The sequence below is a fragment of the Polypterus senegalus genome, chromosome 9, assembly GCF_016835505.1.
Source record: "Polypterus senegalus isolate Bchr_013 chromosome 9, ASM1683550v1, whole genome shotgun sequence".
In the NCBI taxonomy this organism is placed as follows: Eukaryota; Metazoa; Chordata; class Cladistia; order Polypteriformes; family Polypteridae; genus Polypterus; species Polypterus senegalus.
In genome coordinates, this window is record NC_053162.1 from 116,090,611 (window position 1) to 116,117,204 (window position 26,594).

The following is a 26,594-nucleotide window of genomic DNA, read 5'->3' on the forward strand; positions in this document are numbered from 1 at the left end:
CAGACAGAGGAGCAGCTTCAGCGACAGACTGCTGTCACTGTCCTGCTCCACTGACAGACTGAGGAGATCGTTCTTCCCCTACACTATGCAACTCTTCAATTCCACCCCTTGGGGGTGTTAATGTTAAAAGTTAACATTATACAAAGTTATTGTCTGTTTTACCTGCATTTTATCACTCTTTAATTTAATATTGTTTTTTATTGTTTTTATCAGTATGCTGCTGCTGGAGTATGTGAATTTCTCCTTGGGATTAATAAAGTATCTATCTATCTATCTATCTATCTATCTATCTATCTATCTATCTATCTATCTATCTATCTATCTACCCGATAGCTTTGTTACTTGATGCTTTTCTTCCTAAAGGAAAAATATATGTGCTTAACTGACTTGAGTCTTTAGCAATGAAAGTATACATTCAAGAAATTTAGCATGATGGATTAAGATTTTTCTCTTAATGATGTGGAAACATATATTTCACATGTTAGGTAAGTGCTGAGACACTTATAAGCTAACTATTTATTCATGAAATTTAAAAAAAAAATGCCAGTAGGGTTTTTTTGGTTTTGAGATTACACAAAGGCAGTTGTCAATGGAAAATACCAGAGTGTTTAACAGGTGCACTGCCATATAGGGTTTGTAAACTACTACAGGCAGTTTAGAAAATTTAGTTCGGTAATTGCTCCTATTACTTCATTAACATGGAAAGCTAAAAGAGCACATCAGGCTCAGAAAGGTTTTTTCTATTTTTCTATTCTTCATTTTGTAAAGCACTTTGAGCTACATTTTTTGTATGAAAATTTGCTATATAAATAAATGTTGTTGTTGTCGTTGAAAAATAAAAAGTAATGTTTTCGAGTGCTCCCATTTTGAGACATCCTGACCAATCCTACCAGCTGATGCATCCAGTATTGGAGCAGGGGCTGTGTTGTCACAAAAATATTAACATCATTGGTTGGTGCCTCAGTGCGCCTTCTATTAAAAAAAAAAAAACTGTCTCCAATGGATTTAAATTATGATGTTGGTAATTGGGAATTCTTAGTGATTAAGTTGGCTTCGGAAGAATGGAGACACTGGTTAGAAGGAGCAAAATATCTGTGCATAATTTATATAGATCATAAAAACCTGACATTTGAAATTAGCAAAAAGACTGAACATCCCCATGTTTCAAGTTAACCCCAGGTATTTTTATGTACTGCCTGATTTACAAGGTCACGTTTTTGACTAGATTCACAATAGTAATATGTTTAGTCACCCAGGTGTTTCTCGGCAGCTACGTAACTTCAAAAGGCATTTTAAATGGGAACCAAATGTATTGGACACTCAATATTATGTTTCTGTGTGTGAGATTTGCAGTTGAGCTAAATATTTCCAAGAATTACCAATCAGGTTATTACAATACATCCAGGTCCCTCATGTCCCTTGGAGGTAATGCCTATGGATTTTATTGCTGTCCTTCCTCCTTCCAATACATGTAGATATGCTACTACTTTTTGTAACAGTGGGCCATTTCTTTAAATATGCTTATTTAGTTCTTCGCAAAAGAAAATTCACTCAGAGAAAGAACTATCCAACATACTGTATTTCTTAAACATATAATTTGCTTGCATGGTTTCCATAATACAATTATTTCTGATCATGGACTACAGCTTATGTCTCACTTCTGGAGAATTTTTTGCAAAGGTTTAGAATTCACAATTCATTTAATGTCAGGTTTTCACCCATAGGTCAATAGGCAAACAAAGAGACTAAACCATGATTTAGAAAAATACCTCCAGTTTACTATTAATTCTCGTCAATGATAACAGTGACTTCCTATCATTGGCAGAAATCACCAGGAATATTATATAAGATTCAGCACTAAAATTGTCTCCTTTTGAGAATGTATATAGTTTTCACCTTTATCTCTTAGATTTTTATTAACATCCCTCTTCAGTGGCTAGCATTACTGAGTATGTCAATCAATTACTCTGTATTTGGCAGCTAGTTTGAGAGAATCTAAAAGATGATGAGCGACAGCTGCTCCAGTTCTTAAAACAGGACAGAGAGTGTGCTTGTCATATGGGATATCTGCCTAAAAGTATCATCCTACAAACTGGTATCATGATATATTGCTCCCTAATTAGGTAGGAGACTTATAGGACCTGTGTTGTGTAGCTTGGTTTTACCAGCATATTTTAATGTTCACTTCACATTTCCAGTCTCCAGGATTAATCCAGACATAGTCCTATTATGTGTGTAAACATTTCCCGCCTCCTATCTCTGTGGTTGGGTCAGAAGTGTATGTGATACAATCTGTTTTTGATTGGTACTTTGGGGGGAGAACAGCTGTGAAGGTCCACACTCCAATAATGTCCACACTCCGGAACTTCTGTCTAGGTTTCATTCTCATTTTGACTGACTATTTTTTAAGTCAGCACATACTCAGTCACTTGCTTAATAGTCTTCCTGACTCCTAAAGCAAAACTCTTTTACCAATAAATGTTGGTGCACAATTCTTCAGCAAAACACATAAAATCTAATTATTAAACTCTTTACTAGTATTAAACTTTACAATTTTAATTATGATAAATTAATATGGCTACTGTCCAGGTTTGAGTCCTTGCTAGTAGCTAATACTCCTTGGAGAGGCCAAGGATCCTGAGACTCAATCCCTGTGAATTAAGGGAGTTTGAAAATAGATGGATGGATATAAGGATGAAAAAATGGTCAGAGTAATAAAGAGTGTTTTGTATTTAAATGGTAATAAAGCAAAACAAAGTACGGATTCAAATGGTTAATACAAGAGTATACCGTTCTCTAAATGGTTATGGTATAATGGTGCAGAAAAGAAGCAAACAAATATTTATATTTGCAGGATAAATGGAGCTCACTATTGTACCATCACTGGCAGCTATCAATAAACACCACAATGGCATCCCACGAACACACATTCTAACATTTTACAGCTCTAATAGTTCTTCTGATTTCAGTTCATTCAGCTTAAAACTTTCACATCCCAACCCACCGCTGTTACTTCAGGTGTGCCTCAGGGATTTGTATTGTGGCCTCTTCTTTTTATTTTTTACCTTCTTCCCCTTGGCAATATCTTTCATAAATGTAACATTAATTTTCACTGTTATGCTGATGACACCCAGCTCTACATTACTAGTAAACCTAACTCTTCTTTTCCACCATCTTCATTTATTGATTGCTTTACTGAAATTAAATTCTGGTTTTCTTCAAATTTTCTTAAATTAAACAGTGAAAAAACTGAGGTTCTCCTCATTGGTACAAAATCAACACTATCCAAAGCAGATAATCTTTCACTTGTTATTGATAACTTCTTTGTTTCCCCTTCACCTCAGGTCAGAGTCTGGGTGTCATCCTTGATAGTACTCTATCTTTCCAGTCTGACATTAATAACATCTTTTGGTCTGCCTACTTCCACTTACGTAACATTAATCGCATCTGCCCCTCCCTCACTCCCCATACAACTGCCATCCTTGTTCACAGTCTTGTTACTTCTCGTCTGGACTATTGCAATTTGCTCCTCTTTGGTCTCTCTAATAAATTTCTGCATAAGCCTTAGCTGGTCCGGAATTCTGCTGCCCGAATCATTACTCGAACCCCGTCTATTCACCATATTACTGTGGTCTTGCAGCAATTTCATTGGCCCCTGATTAAGTTTCAAATTGATTTTAAAATTCTTCTGTTAACATTTAAGGCCATTTATAACCTCACCCCTCCATACCTGTCTGACCTTCTTCATGTTGCCATTCCCTTCCGTAAACTTAGATCCTCTTCCTCCATCCACCTGACTTTCCCTCTTACCTATCTAAACAACATTGGGAGAAGAGCATTCAGCCGTTCTGCTCCCAAGCTCTGGAACTCTACTAAGCTTAGAAATACTGAATCATTCTCAACTTTCAAATGTAAACTTGAAACCCATCTGTTCAAAATGGCTTTTTCTCTATGGTTACAATGGCTTTGTTTGGGTTTAACTTCTTATTTTTTCTGTATTTTCTGGTACTTTTAGTTCTGTTTATAATGTGCTTTTTATTTATTGTTTGTTCGGTGTCCGTGAGTGCTTAGAAAAGCACCTTTGTATAAATAAAATGTATTATTATTATAATTATCATTAACTAAGTATTAATCTCAGTTGTGTGCCACATGTACCGTGTACAGTACGTCTTTATTTTTAACAGTTACATTTATTCCCATAAATCAAAAGGCATAAATTTAGTTGAATAGCTGACTCTCTTCATTTCTCAATTGACTTGCTGGAGGCTCAATAATTTGAACACTTTTTTTAACATACAAAAAGTACCTGATTTTTTAACATCTGATTGTATTTATTTATGTAAATTATTTTATTTTTAATTTCTCCTTAATTTGGAGAGCTAAAAACCTTGAAAATATTCAGAACATTTCTGGGATAAAAAACAATATGTGAACTGAAGGTGGAGTTTTTCTCAGAGGGGACATCTCAGGCAGAAATTGCAATTTTACCAAGAAGTACAGTCTCTGAAGAAGTAAAAACTACACCAGTGAGAACAGATAAATAAAAAAAATGTTTAAAGTACCTTTGTGAGTACCTAACGAGTTTCAAACTTTTATATGACTAATATCCATTATTAATATAAAGTGTCTGTCCAGTAGTAAATGATTTACATATTGTACGGTTAATAAGGTTTAACATCAATTAAACTGATCGAAACTAACTTAACAATTAAGTCTCAAACCTGCTCAGATTGAATGTTGAGGGGATGAACCATTAAAATAATTTTTATGCTTTTTTTTTGTTTAATGCGAAAAGAGTTGAGCACATCTGATAAGTACAATTTCAGTAGAAATTCACTAATCTAATCCTTCTGGTTCAATAACTGTTTGTCTTATAATTCTGAAATTTCTGTATACTACTTTGGTATTTTTAAATATGCTCTCTGAGTGATGGAAAAAAATTCAGACATGCGCATCAGTAGGCTTTGCGCCCTAGGAACCAAGTTACCCAAACTATTCTATAACATTTCAGTAATTATTTACCACTCTGAAGCTGATCTTTCTGATCATAAAATAGGTCATTACAATAGCAATTGATCAGAAAAATTAATAATTCTCATGCTATAGGAATTATAGTATTTGAGGGTTCCTCTGGAGTGCCTCTTTCACTTGCATAATTTGATTCAAGAACTAATCAGCACATTGTCATCTCATAACAGGCTTCAGTTTCATTTTTGGTATTTTTCTGTCCAGCCATTTTAGATCTAGACTGTCCTCAAGAAACTATGACACACACAGACACACAGCCATGATCAAGGTACCAATGTTTTCAGTAACAGAGGACCCTTAAACATTGAGATCCGTTGAAAATCAGAGATCAATTTTTTTCAGGAATCTAAAGCTTTCACTCCTCCCCCATAAATGATAGATTATGCTGAGGGAGGGCGCAAAACAGAAATACTAATTTTAAATCTGAAACTATGATTCCTACCAGTTGTACAATTTACATTATTACTGTGATTCAACTAACACTTGAAATCATGGAAATAAATGCCATTGGGCAGAAAAATGGTGATTAATATTTAATTTAGTTTATAATTTTGTACCAAGCTTTTTGTTTCACATTTGGACTTTTGTAAGCTACTTGGGATGTTTATTTTAATACGATTATTAAATATATTGTACCTTTACTTAACTAAGTAAGAGTCTAGGGCAAATAACAGTGCACCATAATTGTGAATAAATAACCATAAATATAAAAATACTGAAGTATCCTTTAAGAGTGAACAATGTCTGCTTACTTGGTCAACAGTTTACTAAAGTACCTCAAGACTCTTTATGTGCCATTGCTAGAAAATATGTGTGATGTATTTTTTTGAAATCATGTCAATGATTGTTAAAAAGTGCTGAAAATAATTATATCCAGAACAAGATGAACAAATCGACAATCCTTGAAAAGAAGAGGAAATCATAATTTATCATATTTTACTCATATATCTGATTTTTCTGGTAACATCTGCGCATGCTTCCATTCAGTGGTGTTTCAGTATTAGATGCCAAAGGAGCATAACCCTTCTAGATGTGCAAAATAATACACTTCCATCAGTATTTTATCTTATTATAAAAATGTTATAACATACCTCAACTTTGTGGTCTTAAACATTTTTTTCCTATTTTTCATCATTTGCTCAATATATTTTTTTTTACTTCTTTTTATACTATGTGAAGTTGTCTTCCTGGCCAGTGCTACAAACTTGTTTTCTACTGAGGGGCTGGACCAATTGGCCCTCCAGTGTTCTCTATACCTTTGTGCATGTATGCACATGTCCGACTTGAAGTTTCCAATTCAGAGTTAACACACCCATATTAAAATGAGGATCGCCTTTTGTTATTGTTTTTTTAATTGCATATTTGCACTTCAGGTTCAAACTTGTCCCATTTGAGGCCATGAAGAACATGCCATTGAAGAGTTATGAGAAGTCCAGTGCCATGTGCTCACTTAAAGGTAGCCACATTCAATAGAAAAAAAGAATAAAGGAGATCAATATTAGGAATGCATTATTCACAAAATATTAAAGAGCATCTAGATTTTCACCAAACACTAAGGAAGAACACACTAATTTTGTGAAAACTGGTAAGGAAGACCACATGTATCCCTTCTGTTTTGTTTCAAAGAAGCCAACAACATAGCCTTCCTGTTTCAAAGAAGCATGTAGTATTGGTGCTGAAAGAACAGGTATGTTTGAAAAAAAATATTTTTTTCAGTTGTTTCCTGGCCTTGCACTGACTAGCAAATACCTAGCTGCACAGTAGCTGATGATGGTACCAGACATTTATTCCAGTTTTGACTGGTGCTTTAGAGACTTTAGTTCCTTTCTGATGTTGTTTATCTATTTTTCGCTTTTGGTTTGTGCTGTGAGGTTGTTTGGCTCTTCTTCTTTCCACTTCTCAAAACCTTTCTGCCATGAGACACCTTGTAATCGCAGTCAAGAATTGAACCTTTACATCGACATTTCCACACACTGTCACGTCCAAGATTAGATCTGTTCTAATCAAACTGGCTCCACAATGATGTAAGGATGGATCCTGGCAACATGATCAACCTCCTCTCAGTCTTAGTTTTGGACAAAACTGCATGCAATACTCAAGATTATTGTTTTGGGCACTCTGGGGCACTCCAGCCATAGCCCCCCTGGCATCTCACCAGGACGAATATATGTGCATTGTATTACACCTGTTTCCCTCCATACGCTTCATCTCAGCTTGGCAGATCTTGAGGTCTCGATCATGCAAATATTCCTTCATGGGCATCTTTCACTCATCGCTGTTTGTCCTTTGACATTAACTCCTAGTGGATCTGTCCTGATGGAATGCTCAATTCCCCCAAGTCACCCCTGGGGTTACATTTCATTTGGGTTCTCTGTAGATTGCTTGGACTCCTCCTCACAGAGAATGCATGTTGAGTTGTAGGCTGTTTTCTGCTGCTGTTGGCATTTTTGTTTGCTGTCACTGCCTCTCCAGTTGTCACCACCCTTTTTGTGGTTGTCAACCAGTCTTTTCTGGACATCACTGATGAATCAGCAATATTAATAACATATCTGCTGATACACCTCTTGACACATCCTGAGTGATGTTCCTGGAGTCATTTGGTGTTTTAGATCTTTCATCATCTTATAACCTCCTCCAAGAGACCCAGTTGGAGCTGATCAATGCCCATCTTATGTTCAAATTGCCAGTTAGCTACTTTACCTCTCATCATTCTCCTCTCTTAAGCCATCGTCATCAAGAAGCTTTTTCTGCTGCTTTGGTTGTATTATGGGTGGCTCTTCTTTTTTCATGTTTTTTCCATTATGGTTAAACTTTCACCACAGTTCCTTCTTTAAGTTATGTCCTTGATCTATCATGCATTTCTTCCACAACCTACTAGTTAATCGCCTTTCCTCTTTATGTTACGAAAGGACTTATCCACTTTATTATGTAACCACACAATATTCCAAAACAGAATAGCTTTCTTTGTTCTCTGCCTGTCCAGGACAGACATCCAAGTTCTAGTCTCTTCAATGCTTTTAACTAAATAAAAAGTCTACATTCTGACCAGAACATGATACAGGAATTTTAGAATTATCTGAGAGTTAGTCTAAAATTAGAAAAAAAATCAGAGGAAATTTCTTATGATTTGATTGAGAACAAATTATGCATGCAGGTATGAACAGAAGAACAAATATACAATTTATATGTGTGTGTCTGTTGCTATTGTTTTAATGTTGGGAGGAGATATCCACGTGAGACTCATTTTATTATGTACTCATGGCATTTAAACTTAACTTCAGACATGAGCTTCAAACTAAATACCAATTTCTATCTATGGACAGTCCTATGAAAGGCCAAAAAATTAACTGATGGAAAGAGACACAAGATCACTTGAACAAAAAGGGTAACAGGTACAATTCTAAAAATGAGCAGCTGGAGAGGTGGAGGTTAGAATGGAACAAATAAAAAATGCATCAATACAGTTTCTGTAGTCTTTATCCAATTCAGAGTCATAGTGAGCCAGTGTTTAGTCTGACAACACTGGACAGGCTTCCACTTTATCCAAGGCCACTTTTGTGGCAATGTTCGTTTTTGGTAGGATCATTGAGAAATGTTAGTAAGGGAGAAAAATGCTTTACCTGAAACTCAGAGCTCTGGACCTATAAAACAGCATGACTTAATTGTATGCCATTATGCTATCCTACCAATGATAATGAACAGCACAAACATTTTTCAAAATAGAAAATGCTATTTGTGCATCTCTATTTATACTTTAACAAATCTTTTTTTAGACAGAAAAGGTTATTTCAAGCATTACAAATTAAATCTGAAGTGCAGTCTGTGGATTTTAAAATTTACAAGTTCACACAACAACTTTTATGTTAGAAATCACACCTCTAGTATAGTGAAGAAAACCAATTATTATTGTGTCAAGGACATTGGCTGTGAAGGAAATTAGTAATTCTTCTTGTATTGGCATGGTCAGCTTACTTAACCTTCAGTCAGACTTAAGTCAGACTTGTCCAACAGCTTGAACAGATATATTTTTTCACCAAAGAAAATAAAGTGAATTTTGTTAGAACTCTTGTTAAATTTGATCCCATGACATTGCATGTAGTCATTTACCATGGGGTTGTCTCTGCAGAACAGTGATGGATTGTTTTTGTAGTTTGCCCATAATGACTGTCTTCTGTTGTAAGATGTTAGCTTCCAGTGTTTTGTTTCATTTTGGCCCTCTGACTCACAGTGACATACATTTTGCAGTTGCAAGTAACTAATGTGAAACTCTTGGAGTTGGAAAAAAGGTACATCTTACTGGATGCTTGATGACCATGAATCTTAATGTTGGAAATTTTTCAGTACATGAACAAACACTCACAGTGGGGAGTAGCCTAGACTAAAATGATATATCTTGTAGAGAAATTATATATAAAATAGTCTCCAGCTTGATCCTGAGTAACGCACAGTTTTATACCACATGTTATTATAATGTCATCAATTAAGCAAGGCTTTCCACTTGTCTTGTAAAATAAATAAATAAATATAACACAATTATTTATCATGAATGACGCTAAACTGGAAAAGTATATGCATGTTTATGAGTGTGCTCTATGATGACCTGTCACTTTCTCCATGTAATTGTCAAATGTACTGGCTGAGGCCATTTATTTAAGAGTTGAGTTTAATATTTGGGAAGTTTTACCATAATGTGTGTCCTCCCATTTAAATAAAATGCATACCAGCTCTATCCAAATGGGGGCTACATCTGCCACACATTTTGCAATTTTTCATTGACAAAAGCAATAATTTAAAATTAGCATATTTTCCTGAGGGTGGCACTGTGGCGCAGTGGTAGCGCTGCTGCCTCGCAGTTAGGAGACCTGGGTTCGCTTCCCGGGTCCTCCCTGCGTGGAGTTTGCATGTTCTCCCCGTGTCTGCGTGGGTTTCCTCCGGGCGCTCGGTTTCCTCCCACAATCCAAAGACATGCAGGTTAGGTGGATTGGCGATTCTAAATTGGCCTTGGTGTGTGGGTGTGTTTGTGTGTGTCCTGCGGTGGGTTGGCACCCTGCCCAGGATTGGTTCCTGTGTTGGCTGGGATTGGCTCCAGCAGACCCCCGTGACTCTGTATTTGGATTCAGCGGGTTAGAAAATGGATGGATGGATATTTTCCTGAAACCAAATATACAGTGAGGTCTATAAGCATTTGGACAGTTTTTATAATTTTGGCACCACAATTAATTTGAAATAAAGCAATCATTATGTTATTATGTGATTGAAGTGTATATTGTAAGCTTTAAGTTAAGGAATTTACCAGAAATATAGTACGATCCATTTAGGTATGACACCATTTTTTTGCATAGTTCCACCATTTCCAGGGGCTCAAAGGTATATGGACAATTGATTGACAAGCTATTACATAGTCAACTGGGAGCAGTTCACTCATTATTTATTAACTATTAAGTAGGTAAAAGTTCTGGAATTGATTCCAAGTGTGGAATTTACATTTGGAAGCTGTCACTGTGAACTCTCAATATATAATTTCCAAAGAGCTGCCCATTCAAGTAAAAACAGTCCATAATTAGAAACACAGTGAATGATCAAATTAACCATTTGGTATATACTTAAAAAGAAGGAACACACTGATGAACTCAGCACTAACTAGAAGGCCTGGAAAACCACAGAAGACAATTGTGCTGGATGATTGCAGAATTCTCTCTGGTAATAAAGAACCACTTCACAACATTTAGCCAAACCAAAACTCTCTCTGGGATGTAGACCTGTTATTGCCAAAGTCTACAATCAAGAGAAGACTTCATGAAAGTAAAGACATTTAACTTGCTAAAGACAAAACAAATGGCAGAAAGTTCAACGAACAAGCAGCAACAGGTGACAGCTTCATTAAAGTTTTGGTAAAGTATCAGCAGTGTGGAAACCCAGCATTTGGAGATGATCTTGGATACCAGACTTCAGGCAGTCATTGACTTAGAAGGATTTTCAACGAAATTTTAAAAATGATAATTATATTTATGATTAGGTATGTATGTATAAAAATGTCTGTCGTTTCTAAACAGATAATATAACATTTTTGTTAAACCCCTTGAATTAAACTGAAAGTCTATAGTTCAATAACATAATGATTGCTGTATTTCAAATCCATTGTGGTGGCGTACAGAGCCAAAATTATGAAAATTGTGTCACTGTCCAAATACTTAAATTTATAGGACCTTCGTTTAATGTTCAGTTGTGAATGTATTTTTTGCAATAAGATGTCACACCTTAAAGCAGAGCATTTTATCCAATGAAACAAGTACTAAAAAAAGAAATTAATTTATTTCCTGAGAATATAAAGTTGGGAATTTTCATCCCCTGTAAATGCCAGTTCTTAGCATTTTACAGATTTTTTCAGTTTAATACACTTTTTGCATACATTGTACACAACAGATAAATTATGTTGTGTATTTTGTCATATTCCTGAATAAATGAAAAATAAAAAATATTTTCTGAAAACAGGAAGCACAGGAACATAGAGTTTTCGCCACAAAATAAAGAGGTGGCAAAAGTCTGAAAATTCTTTACTTAAGTGGAAGTACAAATACCCACTGGAAAAATGCTCCAGTAAAAGCTGAAGTACCAGTCAGTACAATTTACTTAAGTAAAAGTATAAAAGCAGTCATTTTTACACTTCAAGCATGAAAGTAAAAGTAGTTTCCCTAACTGCATTTCTAATGCTTGTTTGAAAGTATTATCCTTGTTTCACATTAATGTGAAAAGCAAATTTACAAAAATAAAGCAAAACAAATTGAAAGAATTGTGGCATCAACAACATATGTCTAATTATCTGTTTACGCACAAACTTTGTTCGTGCTATTTTTTACCTAGTCTCTGGGTATAACCAGGTGATAACAGCACTTTTTAAAAACATCACATTTTATTATTTGTCCGAAACCTTTATACAACATTTAAGATACAATTGGTTACATTTCTTTTGGTTTTCCAATTGCAGCACAGACAGGTCAAGTGACTTGCTCATGGTTACACGACCTCAGGTATTGAAGTCCAAGGCTTTATAACCAATACAATATATAATATATTTTACATTATATTATTCCAACAATTTAAAAATATATTGAGAAGTATATTTTAATATTTTGGAAAATATGTTTTAAGATACAAAAAACAGAAGTATTGAACGTGCTTTACAATACATTTCAGTATAGTGCAATATGATATATTTATCCTTGAAAAATATTGTGACATTTTAAAATACTGTAGATTCATTGGTAGAAATATAGACATGCAGGTTAGGTGCATTGGCGATTCTAAATTGTCCCTAGTGTGTGCTTGGTGTATGGGTGTGTATGTGTGCAACCTGCGGTGGGCTGGCACTCAGCTTGGGGTTTGTTTCCTGCCTTGCACCCTGTGTTGGCTGGGATTGGCTCCAGCAGACCCCCGTGACCCTGTAATTAGGATATAGCGGGTTGGATGATGGATGGATGGACAGTATGTTTAAATGTATTTTATTTTTTGCAAGGATGAACTTGTACATCTGCAGTACTAACATATTTTTACTTGATAATTTGTGAAGCTTCCAATCGGAACTGAGCTGAAGAGTAATGGAATAGAATAATCCTTGGGAAAAATTGCAGTTAGTGAAACAGAGACCAATGCAGACATAATCTTGGGCTCATCAAAGGTTAAAGGGGCTCATTAAAGAAAAGATGAAGGATTTGAGGTGATAAAAAATATGAGAAAGTAATATAACAAAGAGCAATGTCTTAGGCTAATATTGGATTGGCCTCTGGGGAAACTAAACATGGCTTTTATGCCAGAGGATATTGTTTGTTAAATTAGGAAAGTACAGGTTAAAAAGAATGCATAGAAATTGAACTAAGTCGAGTTATTTACTATGTGTAGTATATTTTGAACCCAATTTACTGCAACACTTATTTTGTGAAATGGAGCAAGATAGTAAAATTGTTACAGTGAAAGTTTGCGTAGAAGGTTTATTATTTGGCAGTTTTTATTTAGTGAACAAATAAATTGGGAACCGTCACATACAACTTAAATATTTAAGAGCACAACGTCTGCTTTTAGTAATGAAAACGTTTTGAACTAAGCCGCAGTCACAGGACCCGGAAGATCTTAAAACCTGATATAATCCGGAAAAAGATGACGAGCGCAGACTTGCGTGCGGATTGACTGCCTGCCTGTCTATGCAACTGCCTACAAATTCGGTGACGCGCTGAGCGCGCCTGGCAGACTTTCCGCCATCTTGGTAAAGGGGGCTGTGCGACTGAAGAGCCGCTGCAGCTGTATAGTGCTAACCGTGGTGCATACGTAATCAGCGTCACTACCAAGAGTGGTGAGTAGCTGGAGCTGTTTCCTCGAAGATGGCGGGGTGCAGACGTGTTCAATTGCTTTCACTGCTATGGATGGTGGTTTTAGTTGCCGTGTGTGAAGTGAAAGAAAGCCTTGCCAATGCTCTCAACAGTGCGAACTTTAAACCAAATGCTGCCAACTCCGAACAGGCTGTCGTGGGCCCGGTCACCCAGACTCGCCGGACTAACGCCTGGAAGCTGGCCGATGAGGAGGCCTGTCGTGAAGACCTGACCCGTTTGTGTCCCAAACATACCTGGGGCAACAACCTTGCCGTGCTCGAGTGTCTTCAAGATCGGAAGGACGTGAGTTCACAATTACTCATGTATGGGCAGGGTGGGCCGGTGACCACTGGCGAACAGGGGTAGAATCGAGAAGTGAATGAGTGAGGCGTCTGTACAGTTATGGATAGGCGGATGCCTGATGGACTTGCAAGCTCGTCTGCCCCACTGAATTTGCTAAATAACGGAGAATACTGGTGACAGACGAGCTGTTACAGGGGAAAGAGAAGCCAAAGTTAATATCGTATAGCTCTAGTCTGAATCTTTTTCTTTTACCTGTTTATAGAAGTGTTTGTGATTATGGCAGTGAGACGGAATGTTCTTGAAGGATGGATGGGACAAAAAAAATTGAAGTTATATTCGAATACTTTACAAAAACGGTCTGATTTGCTGAAGACACGCGTATCTCATGACATCCTTACTTCCTTGTTGTAGTGACGTTGCTGGAGAGTGTGGAATTTGGTCTTTTCCTCGAGATGTACTATCTGTGTTCAGAATTTGTTGAGGAGAAAGGAAAAATTAAAGCGCCTCGTCACGTTGTTTAACGTATCAAGTTCTGACAGAGAAAGAAATCTCAAACACCTCTTTTGCTTTGGTGAAGATGTTAGCAAATCTTATTTCCTTCACATGAATAACCAGCCACTAATATTCTTGGACACCTTAGCAAAATATAGTAGAGTTGCTTACTTAAATAAAACCTTGAATATGTCCTTAATCCGATTAAATATTTATGTATTGGGCATAGTTTTTAGAGTACGAAGCAAGTTTTCTGATACTTTTTGGTCAATTTTAAGTAGACCGTCCATTAATTTTCTGACCGTTTTTTTTTTTTTTTTAATTCCACCTAACCCATAGTCGTGGAACAATGCATTATTTTTTAATAAGCAAAATCTGAGTAGCAATCATAAGTTTATTAAAATGTATATACCATTTTGTGGAGTGAAATACAACAGAATGTTTGGCAATACAAAAATCTAATCATTAAATGAATGGGCATTTTCATTGTTGCAGCAAAAACTCTTGTCCATCATCATTGATGATAATTATACTCCGTTTGGCAGTTTTTTGTGGAAGGCATTGTTTACTTTACTTTTAAGTTTATTTTGTAAGACATTAATGTCTAATTGAAGCTCATGAGAAAAAAACTATTTTCTTCCTCCCTTTGAATACATTTAATTCTCATGCAGTACATTCTATTGTTTCTTTAGTAGTTGAAATAAGTGTTTTGAATATTAAAATTTTCTTTTGTGCTGTGGAAACCCCATACGGAATCAGCCATCATCTTTTACCATCTATTATCTTCCTGTCTTCTGCATCTTGCTCTGTCACACCCATCACCTGCATGTCCTCTCTTCCCACATCCATAAATCTTCTCTTAAGCTTTCCTCTTGCCTGGCCGCTCTGTCTTTAACATCCTTTTCCCAATGAATCTCTCCTCTGCACGTGTCCAAACCAAAACAATCTGGCCTCTCTGTCTTTGTCTCCCAACAGTCCAACCAGAGCCAACCCTCTAATGTACTAATTTTTAATTCTGACCATCTTCATCACACCCAGTGCAAATCTTAGCATGTGTCTCTTGCTTTCTGCTCAGTGCCACTGTCTGCAACTCATATAACAAAGCTGGTCTCGTTACCGTCCTATAGATTTTTCCTTTCTCTCTTGCTGATAACGGTCTGTCATAAATTAATCCTGATACTCTTCTCCACCCATTCCACCCTGCATGCACTCTCTTTCTCGCCTCTCTTCCACAATCCACATTACTCTGTACTGTTGATCCCAAGTATTTAAACTCATCCACCTTTGCCAACTCTACTCCCTGCATCCTCACCATTCCACTGACCTTCTTCTCATTCACACACACACATTCTGTCTTGTTCCTACAGACCTTCATTCCTCTCTCCTAAAGAGCACATATCCACCTCTCCACGGTTTCTTCAGCTTGCTCCCTACTCTTGCTACAGATCACAATGTCATCAGCAAACTTCATAGTCCACCAGGACTCCTGTCTAATCTTGTCTGGCAACCTGTCCATCACCATTGCAAATAAGAAAGAATTTAGAGCCAATCCCTGATGTAATCCCACCTCCACGTTGAATCCATCCATCACTCCTACCGCAATCCTCCCCACTGTCACACTTCCCTCATACATATCCTGTACAACTCTTACGTACTTCTCTGACACTACCAACTTGCTCATACAATACCACAATTCCTCTTGAGGCACCCTGTCATATACTTTCTCCAGGTCCACAAAGATGCAGTGCAACTCCTACTGGCATTCTCTATACTTCTTCATCAACACCCTCAGAGCAAACATTGCATCTGTGGTGCTCTTTCTTGGCATGAACCATACTGCTGCTCATTATTCACCACCTCATCAATTTTATCCCCTTGTAGCTACTACAGCTGTACACATCCCCACCCCCCCAATTCTTAAAAATCAGTACCAGTACACTTCTTCTCCACTCCTCAGGCATCCTCTCACTTTCCAAGATTCCATTAAACAATCTAGTGAAAAACTCCACTGCCATCTCTCCTAAACACCTCCATGCTTCCACAGGTATGTCATCTGGACCAACGGTCTTTCCATTTTTCATCCTCTTCATAACTGTCCTTACCTCCTCCTTGCTAATCCATTGCACTTCCTGATTCACTATCTCCACATCATCCAAGCTTCTCTCTCTCTCATCAGCCTCTCGAAGTACTCTTTCTATATTCTCAACACATCCTTCTCGCTTGTGAGTATGTTTCCTATCTTTACGCTTTATGACCCTAACCTGTTGCACATCTTTCCCAGATCGGTCCCTCTGCTTAGCCAATCGGTACAGGTCCTTTTCTCCCTCCTTAGTGTTATCATACACCTTTTTTCAGCCTTTGCCACCTCACTCTTCACCTTGCACCTTATCTTCTTGTACTCTTTTCTACTTTCTGCATCTCTCTCACTATCCTAATTCTTTGCCATCCTCTTCCTCTGTATACTCTCCTGTATTTCCCCATTCCACCACCAGGTTTCGTTTTCCTCCTTCCTCTGTCCACATGTCGCGCCAAGCACCTTTCTTGCTGTCACACTTCTGCTGTAATTGCTCAGCTGTCTGGTAACTCTTCGTTGCCACCCAGTGCCTGTCTTACCTCTTCACTAAACTCAACCTTGCAGTCTTCCTTTTTCAACTTCCATCATTTGATCCTTGGCTCTGCCCTCACTCTCGTAGATCTCCTTCCTATGCTGTCTAACTACACTTTCCCCTGCCACCACTTTGCAGTCTTAAATCTCCTTCAGATTGACTTTTCTGCATAGGATATAATCTACTTGATTGCATCTTCCTCCACTTTTATGTCACTCTATGTGAAATAAAATCCATTATCATCCGAACTTGTTCATTTCTCTCCTTGACACCATACCTAACCAACACCTCCTCGTCTCCAATGTTCCCTTCACCAACTTGCCCATTGAAATCCGCTCCAATCACCACTTTCTGTCCCTTGGGTACACTGTCCATCACTTCATCCAACTCACTCCAGAAATCTTCCTTCTCATCCATAGCACACTCGGCTTGCGGGGGATATGCATTGCCATCATTCATCACACCTCCAATTTCAAGCTTCATAATCATTACTCTGTCTAACACTCTTTCACTTCCAAAATACTCTTCACATACTGTTCCTTCAGAATAACCCCTAACCCATTTCTCTTCCGATCCACACTATGATAGAACAATCCAATCAATCTGGCCTTACTCTCCTTCCATTTATTCTCTTACACTCACAATATATCAACCTTCCTTCTCTCCATTATATTGGTTAACTCCCCTTACCAGTCATACTGACAGCATTCAAAGTTCCTACCCTCAGTTCCACTTTCTTTACCTTTCTCCTCTCCTTTTTTTCTTCTGGACAAATCTCCCCCTCTTCTCTCCTTCTTTGGCCATCAGCAGCCCAGTTTCCGCTAGCACCTTTTTGGCTAACAGTACTGGTGGTGGTCGTTGTTAACCTGGGACTTGACTAATCTGGTATGGAAAGCTGTGTCTGTATCCAGTAGGAAAGTGTGAGTAGTGCATTGTCTGTGACTGTTTCCTTTCCTTACTTTATGCTTTTACACCAATAAAACATTGGCAAGCTCAATAAATTAAGTAAATTTAACTGTATAGGTGTTGCAACATTAATATCACACTGTGAGTCTTTATTACAAAAAAATCACTTTTTCAAGAATAATTATAAAATCGGTTGCATGCACAGACGGCTCATTGCATTTTTTGTGTTATTTCTATCAGAAAGCTACAGTGATGCCTGTAGTGAATTATAGTATATTCTTATCTCTAGGTACTGGAAATTGCACTTGTTGTTTCTATGCATAAAGGTAATCAGAAGTAAAAGGGGTATAGTTACAGGGAACACTATACCCAAGGAAAATATGATAATCATATATTATCATACCAAACATGATAATATAAGAACATATAATCATTTTTGATGCAAACAGGCCAGTTAATCCAATATAACCCAACTATTATGCTTTAAAAACTAATATTCAGCCTGGTTTTCAATACTTTCATTCATCACACTACTTCTGTGATTCTCTGTTTTGGGCGGGCTTCTAGGGTTAGTAAAAATTTCATCATTAAACAACTTCCATCTGCATCCTCTTTATTCTAGTTAAAAAAAAAACTAATTTTAAAGTAACAGCTTAAAAGTATTATACTAATTAACTTCATAAGTCTGAACACTTCTATCATTTATCTTCTTTAACTCCTTTTGCTTAAAATGCAAAGGCTCAGCTTCTTCACTTTTTTCTGAAAGCTCATGCCCCGTAGTCTTGAAGTCCAGCTAGTTTGTCTTTTTAGGACTTTTTAGATGGAGGGCTTGAGTTTTTTCTTCAGCTTGGAATTATATCAGACCTCCCATCCTCATGACTCATGTGTCCTTCCAGGCTATGAATGAGGCATGGCTCCTTTGGTCCTGTTACAGCTCCTCCTGGCGGTACCCAACAGGGCTGAGAAAATACACTCCCAAGTCCCAGGATGCCCTGCGGGAATCTGGGGCACCGTTCTGTCCCAGGGGAGCTGCCAACTAGTTTTTTGGGGAGGCAGTGTTCAAAAGCTGCTGTCTCTTCCCCTTCCTCAGGGCGTCCCGGCCATGTTGAGCTGCCACCCGTCTTATTACAATGTATTGCTTGTCTTGCTGGCATCTGTGTTTGCCCGTCAGTAAACATGGCTCTCTCTTCTTTGTTTGACTGATTTATTTAACGAAAGACAAAACATTTCATTTATCACTGTGGAAATCAGATCATTACATGTTTATAGTACATAGATATTTTTTTTTTAAATAATTTACATCAACTGTAATCATTCTCCCATCAGGGAGTCGCAGAACAGAGTACTGAGGGCAACAGTATATCTAAAACATTTAATCATTGCCCATTTTCCAAAAATGAGGAAATCTGGTTCTTCAGTTTGATATTTATTTTTATGTGTTTTTTAAAATAAGTATACAGAATAGTAAAGGTATACCAACTAATGAGTAAAATAAACTGGTGAAAATAATTAAGGGAATTTTGATCCTCAATGAACAAAATTATATTCAACTGGAAAATCTTTACCATGTATTTTGTTGAGAACAAAATGATGTAACAGTGGTTAATGGAAATCAAAATCATCAACCCACTGAGGACTGGATTCACATCACACCTAAAATCAAAGTCAAAAATTGAAATCATAGGGTGAACCAACTTGTGTGAATTTCATCACGGCAACTCATAATGTGACTCGGTAGTATGTCTGGGCATGCTCCTGATAAGATAGCGGATGGTGTCATGGTGGATCTCTCCCAGACCTGGATCAGGGCATCAGTGAGCTCCTAGAGAGTCTGTAGCACTAATTAGCAACGTCAGTTGCACTGATACATAACATCCCAGAGGTTCTCAATTGGATTCAGGTCTGGGGAATGTGTGGGCCATTCAATGGCATCAATGCCATCAATGCCTTTGTCTTCCAGGAACTGCCTACAAACTCTGCCACACAAGGCAGGGCATTGTCCTGCATCAGGAGGAACCCAGGGCCCACTGCACTAGCGTAAGTTCTAACAGTGGGTCTAAGGATTTCACGCCGGTACCTAACTGCAGTCAGGGTACTGTTGCTTAGCCTGTGGAGGTTGGCACGACCTTCCAAGTGCATGCCTCCTTAGACCATCCCTGACCAACTTTCAAACCGGTCATGCTGGATGATGTTGCAGGCTGCATAATGTTGATCATGGCGTTTCATGTCTGTCACATATGCCCAGTGTGAACCTACTCTCATCTGTGAAAAGAATTGGGCACCAAAGGCGTAGCTGGCAGTTGTGGTATTCTCTGGGAAATGCTAGTCTAGCTGTACGGTGATAGGCTGTGAGCTCAGGTTCCACTAGAGGATGTTGAGCCCTCGTCCCACTGTCATGGAGTCTGTTTTTGACAATTTGTTCAGAAACATGTACACCAGTAGCTAGCTGGAGGTAATTTTGTAGGGCTCTGGAAGTGTTCCTCCTGTTCTTCCTCACACAAAGGAGCAGACACCGGTCCTGTTGGGTTCATTTCCTTCTATGGCCCTGCCGAGCTTTCCTTGTGTAATGGCACATCTCCTAATATCTCCTTCATGCTCTTGAGATTCTACTGGTAGACACAGCAGACCTTCTTGCAATAACACATGCGCTATCCTGGAGGATCTGGATTACTTGTGCAATCTGTATTTGCTGCAGATACCACCTCATGCTAACAGCTGTGGAAAGTACACTAGGAAAATGCAAAACTAGAGAAGAATCAGTCAGGAAGAATAAGGAAAGAGTAGTTGTCTGTGTCCACCACCTACAAAACCATTCCCTTTTTTGGGGTTGTCTTGCTGTTGCGTCTCCAATGCACCTGTTGTCACTTTCATTTGCACCAAAGCAGGATAAGTTGATCCCCAATTACTTTCTACCTGTACAGATTGATTTCCCTGAAGCTTAAATGAGTTGATTTTAGACTGTGATGATCAAGTGCCCTTAATTTTTTTTGAGCAGTGTCTTGTTCTTCAGTTGGATGACGTTTATTTGTATGTGTTTTAAAATAATGACACAGAACAGTAAAACTATACCAAATGATGAATAAAATGCTGTTTTTGACAGCTCTTGTTAAAATAGTTTTGAAAGAGTTATGAACCAGTTCTTAAAACAAAATTACCAATCCAACAATTATGGATGCTCCTATAGATCAGCCGCTGATTGAAATCGATTTTCACAAATAAAAAGACTCGATTTGCTGATTAGTAAAAAAAAGTCCCTCACAAAAACTGATAATTTCAGCCCCTGCTTTTGTAATCTTTATTTAGTTGCAGTGCTCCTTTACTCAATGTATTATGGTATTTGAGGCACTGACTTTTTTTTATTCCCCCTTTTCCTTCTGCAACTTCCTGTGTGAAGAGAGAGCAGCAAGTAGAAGCCTGTTTTATCAGTGAATGAAAGGTGTTTGGGTTATTAGCATTTATGTTAAAGAAAAGTGAAGTAATAAACTAAAAAATGACTTTGAATTTGTCCTGTGCAACCAAACAGCGAGAAAACATACTTTGAGCAGTTTATACCTTTTTATTTTGTCTTTGAGACTTTGGATAACAAACTTGATTAAAATGCAGCACCTGACACTTTTTTTTAATTGGAAAAAGAGAAGGGAGAAATGTGAAATTTGAATTTTAAATCATAATTTAAAATAATTTAAACATAATTTCATGTATAGTTACATTTTTAAACAGTGTTCAATTGTCAATATCAATTAATGGATTGTGTGAGACATAATATTTAATATATATAATATATAATATAATAATGCACATTTTTAGGATGTAAGGATCTCTTTGTAAACGACATTTGCAATTCTGCCCTCGGGCTGTAAAATTACCAAGCTGTCTGCTGAACTTTTTCTTGAGCATGCAACGTACAGTTGGCCATGTGAGAAGTAATCTTGTGTCAAGTCAATGCCGACGTTTTTTAGTGTCTAGCCCTGTGTCTTATTTATTGTCATAGCAAAGCAGACCCTTACTGAAAATTGGAGCCTTTTGAATTGGAATGGGAGGTCAGAGGGTATGAGAGGGATTCAAGGAATAAATTCAATCTCTCCTGAGCCGGTCCCAGTGAAGACAGTTGCCTCAATGACGTTCTTCTGCAGAGATTTGATCTGAAGCCAAATGCCGTTACAAAGTTTTGGTGGTTGTATTATTACAGTTTAGGGGGTACACCTATTTTCTCTTCCCTCCCCCCCCCCTTGGGTGTTGCAGTAGGACATGGAACATACCTAACTTTTGTAAGTACAAGGAATGAGCATGCAAAATTTCACCTTCCCACCTATTTGGAAAGTGGGAGAATTAGTGATGAGTCAGTGAGGGCTCTGCCTTTTTTATATATATATATATATATATATATATATATATATATATATATATATATAGTAACAAAGGTGCTATATAGGCGTCTGACCCGACACAGATGGACACGAAGGCACGTATAAAAACACAAAGACTTTATTTTTCTTCACCCGTGGGCGCACGTCTTCCCCGTGGCCCACAGGCAATACACAGTCCCACAAAATACCAGTCCAACACACAGCAACACCACCTTTCTTCCTTTTCCAGCACTCCTTCTCAAGCTTTGTCTCCTTCCTCCCAACTTTGGCTCCTCGAGTGGTGGTGGCTGGCCCTTTTTATAACCCACCCAGAAGTGTCTCAGGTGCTTGACCACCTGGTCCTAATTGCACCTCCGGGTGGGGCTGAAGATTCGTCCAGCCAGGCTGCTGAGTCCATGTAGCTCCCCCTAGCGGCCATCCGAGCCCCCAACCAGGCTGTGGAGGACTCCATCTCCCATGGAACCCTGCGGGTGGTTGGGGAATCACCGTCGGCCATGGAGGCTGCCACCAAGCGTCCCGGGGGAGGTACTGGACTGCTCATGGTGGCTCCCCCGGAACATAAGCAGCAGGGGCGTCCCTGCCAGGCATGGAAACCGGCTGTCCTTCACTATAAAATAAATAAATAAATATATATAGTAATCCCTGGCTATATCGCGCTTCGACTTTCGCAGCTTCACTCCATCGCGGATTATAAATGTAAGCATATCTAAATATATATCACGGATTTTTCGCTTATTCGCAGATTTCTGCGGACAATGGGTCTTTTAATTTATGGTACATGCTTCCTCAGTTTGTTTGCCCAGCTGATTTCATACAAGGGATGCTATTGGCGAATGGCTTAGAAACTACCCAATCAGAGCATGTATTACATATTAACTAAAACTCCTCAATGATATAAGATATGCTTCCCGCGCGGTGCTTAATTGTTCGCTCTCTCTCTGACATTCTCTGCTCCTGACGGCGCTCCTTTTGAAGAGAAGATATGTTTGCATTCGTTTAATTGTGAGAAAGAACTGCCATCTCTGTCTTGTCATGGAGCACAGTTTAAAGTTTTGACTAAAGTGTGTTATTTCATGTCTAGAGGGCTGTAATAATGTTAACAGTGTGGGAGAGTTTAAAAGGGCTTAAAATATATAAAAATTACCATACAAACATATGGTTTCTACTTCGTCGATTTTCATCTATCGCGGGTTTGGGGGGGGTCTGGAACGCAACCCCCGTGATCGAGGAGGGATTACTATGTGTATGTGTATATGTATATGTGTATATATGTATTCTAGCAGAATACCCGCGCTTCGCAGCGGAGAAGTAGTGTGTTAAAGAAGGTACGAAAAAGAAAAGGAAAAATTTAAAAAAATAACGTAACATGATTGTCAATGTTATTGTTTTGTCACTGTTGTGAGTGATGAGTGTTGTCATATATACACACATATATAAACATATATATACATACATATCTACATATATACACACACAGCTATTTCGTATCAGTGCAATACGCTGTTTGTTAAAACGGATGACACCCGCTCTTACGTGCAAGTCTGCGTGGATATTATGAACTATCGTATTTGTTCAAGTTCAATTTAAATTTTAAATAGAAGGAATTTTTATTTAGTCGAACAGAAATATCTTTGGTAGGAATGGTAAAAACAGACAGGAATATTATTCCTGAATAAATCAACTCAAACCTTAAACAACTTATAATATTTTGCTCTCCATAAAAATATATCCTGTCTAAATTATACAAGTTAGAAATAAAGTAAACATTAAAAGAACAAACATTCAAATTTCTTTACTCTTATGTAATTTTATATTTTATAAAAAATAAACTTAGATTTTAAATATCCCAAAAGATTTTGCTCTCCATAAAAATATATCCTGTCAAAATTATACAAATTCAAATATGAACATGCTGCATAACAAAACCTAGAAATATAAATAAAATGTGTTCCTTTCAGCAATAACAAATCAAATCATTCAGTTGTCTTTGCTCATATGTCATTTTAGAGCTGGACGCCTGGCATCTTTTTGGCAACAAGTTCGTTTCTGTTTGGTGTGAGGTTCTGTGTTGTGGAGATTCTCAGGATGGATTGCAGGTGCTCATCAGTGAGGCGACTCCTGTGTGCTGTTTTGTTAGTCTTTATCACTGAGAAGAGCTTCTCACACAGATATGTGCTACCAAACATGCACAAGGTTCGAGCCGCATGTAGACGGACTTTTTGTTCTTCAAAGTCACCAAAGCGCCGTGCAAACTCAGTGCGCGCGCCAGTTTATCAGCAAAGTGCGATTTGGGAACACCGTAGTGACGACTTGGTTTAACATTACTTGGTAACAGGGAAAGTGGGGCAAGTGGTTGTGTCTCCCATAAAAGCAGCCTCAATTGAAATCACTTTGTGATTGTGCACGGTTAAAACGTCCGCTGAAGTGTCAGATTCTTATTTAATTCTTCTGCTTTCTGTATCTTCTGCATTGCATTCAGGTCTTTCAGGTTACCCTGATGTTTTGTTTTATAGTGCCGTCTTAGATTAAATTCTGTAATTACAGCCACATTAGCTCCACAAATGAGACACACGGGTTCAGTAAACATATACTCAGCCTCCCATCGGTTTTAAAGGCTCTATTTTCAGAATCAACTTTTCTCTTCAGCATCGTGTGAGCTAGCTTCGCAATAACTTGCAGCATCATAAGGTAGACTTGATTAACGGTAACTGTTCGGCAAGGCAGCTGAAGCGCTGCATTATGGGATCTGTAGTTTATTGTGTTACCAGCGCTTCATATACCCGGGCTTTAATAACAATAATACAGTATATAAAATGATCTCGGGCGGATATAATTACGCCGGGCGGATGTGGCCCGGCCCTTGAGTTTGACACATATGGACTAAATAGAACTTGAAAAGATATATTTTTTCAAATGTGATCGCAATTCAGATAGAGTTGACGCGCACTACAGCCTGCATGCCTCAATAAGTCATCCTCCCCTTGCCCTTACTTTTTTACCGTTCATCTAATGAATACACTGAGTATGGCTTTACCAAAACAATCACTGATGGCGAATAAAGTATCCATTATTCGAGTATGTAGATCGGGATATATATATACATATATATATATACCCGCGTATCGCAGCGGAGAAGTAGTGTGTTAAAAAAGCTAGAAAAAGAAAAGGGAACATTTTAAAAATAACGTAACATGACTGTCAATATACAGTATTTGTTTTGTGAGTGTTACTGAGTGTTGCTGTCATCAAGGATTTGATTATCATTATTTCTTTCAATCAGGTTCGTATTTGTAGGATGTGTTGTGTTCAAGTTACATTCCGTGTTTGTCAATCGTTGTAAAGATGACAGGTTTCATTCATCGATTCGTTTCTTACTGCATCAATAAACAGCTCGTCTTCTTCTTTATCTGAGACCTGACACACTGCATGCACGGTTGTTTTTACACTGTCTTCCTTTAGCGGGACATTGACTTTTTCCAACGTGTGCTTTGTTTCCGCAGTAGTTGGATTTATGAATATGCTTGTATGTATGAGACGCTTCATATTTTTGCTGCCTTTTCAATTGTGTAATTGGTTTTGTTCAGCTCTTTGGAACTGTTGCCTTTTATCTGTGCACTGCATCAGTTCACGTGAGCCACTCGGTGTACATGCATCGAAGGTTCCCAGCTGTGCTGGTGCCATCTCCTGCTATGTCCATGGCTGTATTTAATGTTACCTTAGTCCTGGCACTTAAAACTTTCTCTCGCAGTTTCGCTGAGTTTGTGTCAAACACCACCCTGACCATCTCATCTTCCTCTGCATAAGCACAGTCCTTCACCCGTGAATATTTACCCGTGGCAGTTTGCTATTGGATTGCTGCTGACGGACGGCCTTATATGGGCAGGCACTAAATTACAAACGCCAGCGGCAGCCTGTCTATGAACTTAATTTAAAGTGTAGGTTTACATCGTGCTTTGTTTCAAGTAGCAGAACTCATGAATATGGTTGTATATGTCACTCGCCGCTTCTTATTGTTTCGCTGCCTTCTCAATTATATAATGCATGTTTTCTTAAGCGCTTTTGAGGTCTTCCTGGTTTTCTATGTGACAATCAGTTCACGTGATTACATGGGAGGCGTGATGATGTCACACGAAACTCCCCCACGCATTCCAGCTCATCTCCATTACAGTAAATGGAGAAAAACCTTCCAGTTATGACCATTAGGTAGAATTTCGAAATGAAACCTGCCCAACTTTTGTAAGTAAGCTGTAAGGAATGAGCCTGCCAAATTTCAGCCTTCTTTCTACACGGGAAGTTGGAGAATTAGTGGTGAGTGAGTGAGTGAGTGAGGGCTTTGCCATATATATATATATATATATATATATAAGTAGTGTGTTAAAGAAGCAATGAAAAGAAAAGGAAACATTTTGAAAATAACGTAACCTGATTGTCAATGTAATTGTTTTGTCACTGTTGTGAGTGATGAGTGTTGTTGTTATATATATATATATATATATATATATATATATACACACGCAGCTATTTCGTATCAG

General features: G+C 38.0%; 1 protein-coding gene across 1 annotated transcript in view; it reads left to right on the top strand.

Annotated features, from left to right (window-relative positions):
• The first annotated feature begins 13,290 nt into the window (after positions 1 to 13,290).
• glg1a (golgi glycoprotein 1a) overlaps positions 13,291 to 26,594 on the top strand; it is a 247,916-nt gene continuing 234,612 nt past the window's right edge. Inside the window, exon 1 of the mRNA XM_039762406.1 lies at positions 13,291 to 13,691. Within this exon, the coding sequence (XP_039618340.1) occupies positions 13,401 to 13,691 (291 nt within the window). The 5' untranslated portion in view covers positions 13,291 to 13,400. The remainder of the gene's footprint in view (positions 13,692 to 26,594) is intronic.